General features: G+C 43.1%; 1 protein-coding gene across 1 annotated transcript in view; it reads right to left on the bottom strand.

Moving 5' to 3' along the window:
- Positions 1 to 425: 425 nt before the first annotated feature.
- The window catches only part of LOC117590891, a 10884-nt gene continuing 6802 nt past the window's right edge, over positions 426 to 4507 (bottom strand). The window contains exon 5 of the mRNA XM_034283923.1: positions 426 to 1569. Coding sequence (XP_034139814.1) covers positions 439 to 1569 — 1131 coding nt within the window. The 3' untranslated portion in view covers positions 426 to 438. The remainder of the gene's footprint in view (positions 1570 to 4507) is intronic.

Below are 4507 nucleotides of genomic sequence, written 5' to 3'. Positions count from 1 at the left end.
TAACTTCACATGAAATATGCACAAAAGAGAAAAAGCGGCACACAAAAATATGGAAAAAGGGACAGAGGACCACAAGAAGCGGCAAACACAGAAAAAAAGTGTTAATGGTGTGACTATGAAATTCCATTTGCATACCACACCTAAGCCAAAAAGGACCTACAAAAAGTTTTAAAATAATTAAAGTACCATAAGCATAGTTTTCCTTCAGCAAAAAAAAAAACCAAACAGAGAAATCATTTTTAATGTAATTTTTCTTACATTTTTTCCTGTGCGTGTGTGTGTGTGTGAGTGGTTTTTCCCTGGCTGTCCGGCTGCTGGGCTTAAGTAATGGTAATTAGCCGTGGAAAAATCCATTAGCCGTAAACCCAGGAACAGTGGGACATACCCAATGATGGGAGACAGGTGGCATTCTTTTAGTTTTCTTGAACAATTTCCATTTCAATGTCGACGCCAGAGCAAGCGCATGATCACAAATTCAAAGAATAAAAGTACACAGATGCCAATAACCCCGGAATAAACGCCGAGAGCAACCACTTCATGGATTTTGACGGTAGTCCTCTTTTCCTCTTTGAGGACCTCCTCGGGCACAGCCTCAAACGGCGAGGGTCCAAAGTAGAGGCTGACCAAGAGAATCGTTAGACTGACATTGCAAATCCAAACGCAGGAGCGCTCAAATCGCGTCATCGTATAGAGGGTATTGCGGCTCAACCAGGGCCCCGTCATGGGGCTGACCAGAAACCAATTGAGGAAACGCTGCTCGAAGCTGTTGCGGAAACGCCGCGTCCACGACAGCACGGGCCTTTCATTGGCGGACCGAGTGAAGTAGGGGGAGCGAATAAAGGGCGTGTGTCCATCCTCGATCCATCGCTCTACGATAAATAGCTGTTCCATGTCGCTATTCAAATCGATAATGGTCACAGTCCGGCAATACCAACGCGGGTACCGTCCATTCCGTTCGATGCCAAAGGCCAGGCGGGTGGGTATTTTAACGGTGCCGGCAGGCAATGTGATTTTATTGATACTATTCCGTACGAGACGCGGACGGGCCGGATCCTGTGATATGATGTACGAGGACTGTTTGCCCACTCTCGACTTGAAGTAGAACTTGATATTGGATGTCGTTCCGGCGAACTCCTGGCCACCCGTCCTCACCAGCACAAGCAAATCCTTTTCCGAATCGAATGTCATGTCCTCCTTGAAGCGCACCGACTTGTGCCTACACTCCTGCACATGCCGATGCTGATGGGCGGCCATCCGACCGATATACGACAGTAGTACAGCCATCAGCAGTACGAACAGCATCAGGAACATGGTAAACATATACCAATTCGTCTCCAGTATGGGCAGGACCATTACCGTAATGTATCGTTCGGCGACAACGGGAAATATGCGCGATGCTAGCGGTCCTAGGATATCGCAGGTGCATTTCACAAACATTCCATTCTGATTGTCCAATTTTGTGGTGCAATGATCTGTGCTCCAACCCGGGTTCAACGAGCGATTCGCCCAAGAGTTACACTGATATGTCTCTAGAAGAATCGAGTAATTTAAAAATTTCTTAACTATATGCTACACAGGATGTTGATGAGGAAAGAAAATATAGATATTAGTTCTCGTTATGTTAGCACGTTAGTAACTATTAAATAAGATTGGTAATACATAAATTGTATTCTTAAGCAAGACAGAAATACCTTCAATAAAATGTAATAATTAAAAATAGTTTAATGGAAAGAAAATATTGCCTGCTAATATACAGACAAATCTAGAAATAATAAAAAAAAATGAAATTATAAATTAAACGAGAGGGAACGTTGTGAGACTTTTTACATCATACATCGGACGTACATCTCTCTTCCAAAATCTCCGACAGAGCTCAAAAGAACTAAGAAATTGCAAAAAAAAAAAAAAACGAGAAGGGACGTGTGAGACGCTTCTTACGCGTCACAACTTTTATACCCGGCACTCAGTACTACATCTGCACCTTAGCGGTGTTTCGTTAAATTTTAAAGTTTTTCTTCAACTGTCATCTACATCTACAACACTTCTCACACGAACACGCTCCTTTAGTTTTCCGCCCTTCCCTAGACCCACACACTGCAGACTCGCGGCAGAGGCAGAGGCACTGCCCGCACACCAAAAAAAAACAAATATAAGCTGGGGGAGGGGTGTGTTAAAAGTCGGCAGAGTCAGTTGCAGGGGGAGGGCAGAGGCAGAGGCCGAGTGAAGCAGAAGCAGAGTGTGAATGAGAGAATGTAAAAAGAACCACAAAAGCTGCGGGACAGGGTGGGTTTAGCCACTGGAAATTAATTTCTTCATTGTGGCTATAATAATGATCCAATTTGGTGATCATTCCCTACGGAATGGCGTTTTTGTTTTTTTTTTTTTTTTTTTTTTTTCTGGACGTTGATATGCAATGACTGCACCATCAAGTGGCCCATGCGACACCAAGCCAAAGCCTGTTACGCGCGGAACCTAGCAGAACGCAGCCCTCCTCCCGCCCAACCGACCGAGGGGCGCTGCCGCATGACGCGCGGCGCGATTAACCGAATCGGTCGCGAGCATGCAGGAAAGATAGATGTTAGGCTAATATTCGAGGAAAATTAGATCTAATCATAACTAGACTAAGCTAAGCAAGCAGAAATTACCAAAATCAGAAACGAGACAAAACTAAAATGAAACTAACTACGGGAGAGGTAGGCTAGTATAAGAGATTTAAGAAGAGGAAGGGAGTTAGTTGAGGATATAATGTGGTAGAGGGAATTATAATCCGAGCATAAAACCCTAAAGGGTTCGTGTGAGGCATAATTCGATCTACATAGTGGAAGGAACAAAGGAATAAAGTTTCTAGTGGGTCTAATGGGAATCGTAAAGTTTATGCGGCTCAGCAAGTCAGGGCTGTCTACATCCCCCTTGATCAAGTTGTGCATAAAAATTACACCAAGCATTTTTCTACGACTAACTAAGGATGGAAGATTTATTAAGAGAAGTGTACTACGGTAGGATGGCAGTCTCACAGTTGCATCCCAGTTGAGGCCCCGTAGGGCAAATAATAAAAAGTTTTTCTGTACTGATTCAATACGGTCCTGATGTATGTTGTACTGAGGGCACCATACACATGAGCCGTATTCTAAAATCGGACGAACAAGCGAGATATAGAGAGTCTTCGTTATATAGGGGTCCTCAAATTCCTTTGACCACCTCTTTATAAACCCAAGCACACCCATGGCTTTATTTACCATGGTAGAAATGTGTTCAGAAAACTTTAACTTTGGGTCTAGTTTAACACCTAGATCATCAACCAATGTAATTCTCTCAAGAGAACTACCGCAGAGGGTGTAAGGAGCCAGGAAGGGGCTGGAGCGACAAAAAGTCATAACATTGCACTTCGAGGCATTAAGTTGTAACATATTTGCACAGCACCATGACTGAAAGCTATTGAGATCAGATTGCAAACGAGAGTGAAATGAAATGTCCTTATACTGGACACAGAGCTTAACATCATCCGCATACATAAGTACTCGAGAATTTGTTAATACAGAAGGCAGGTCATTAATAAAGAGTGTGAAAAGTAAGGGGCCTAAATGGCTACCCTGTGGTACTCCAGAAGTAACCATAACAGGTAAAGATACGGAGTTTTTGAAAAGGACCCTTTGAGACCTATAACACAGGTAGCTAGAAATCCATCTCAACAGATTGGGCGGAAACCCTAGAAGGTTGAGCTTTTGTGCAAGAAGAGAATGGTTTACGGAATCGAATGCCTTACTGAAGTCAGTGTAAATAACATCCGTCTGCAAGTTACTTTGGAAGCCTTTAATTACAAAGGAGGTGAACTCTAAAAGATTAGTGGTTGTTGATCGTCGCCGTATAAATCCGTGCTGAGCTGGAGATATAAGTGATTTGCAGAGATGCTGCAAGTGCGGAGTTAAAAGTTTCTCGAACATTTTAGGAATAGCGGATAACTTAGATATACCTCAATAGTTTTTAGCGTCAGACTTGCTACCTTTCTTATGGAGAGGAATTAAAAAGGATTCCTTCCAGATGGGGGGAAAGCTAGAAGAATGGATAGATAGAGTGAATAGTTTAAGCAAAGGTCCGCAGAGAGACTCGGCACAGTACCTGAGTACACAGCCGGGAACTCCGTCAGGGCCCGGTGAGAATACCGGCTTAACTAATTGAAGTTCATGAAGTAAGGAGCCTTCATTTAACAAAGGGCAGAAAATGCCATTCGACCTTGGTAAACTATATGGATACATATGACCTGGGTAGCTTTCCTGGGAATATGTGGTTTGAAAAAATTTTGCAAAAAGATCGGCGATTGCCTGATCATTGTTTGCCGACATATTCAAAAATGATAGCGAGGTTGGATGTGCGGACGTTCTACGCTTACTGTTTACGAAGCTGTAAAACTGTTTAGGGTCCTTTGAAAAACGTATCCTGCATCGAAGGAGGTAGTTCCTATAGCATTGAGCATTAAGAACAGTGAAGTTTGACCGAGCTATTAAGTAAT

The sequence above is a fragment of the Drosophila guanche genome, unplaced genomic scaffold (assembly GCF_900245975.1).
Source record: "Drosophila guanche unplaced genomic scaffold, DGUA_6, whole genome shotgun sequence".
NCBI lineage: Eukaryota > Metazoa > Arthropoda > Insecta > Diptera > Drosophilidae > Drosophila > Drosophila guanche.
Note: the sequence above shows the minus strand (reverse complement) of the source record. Positions and strands in the feature narration are given on the sequence as shown.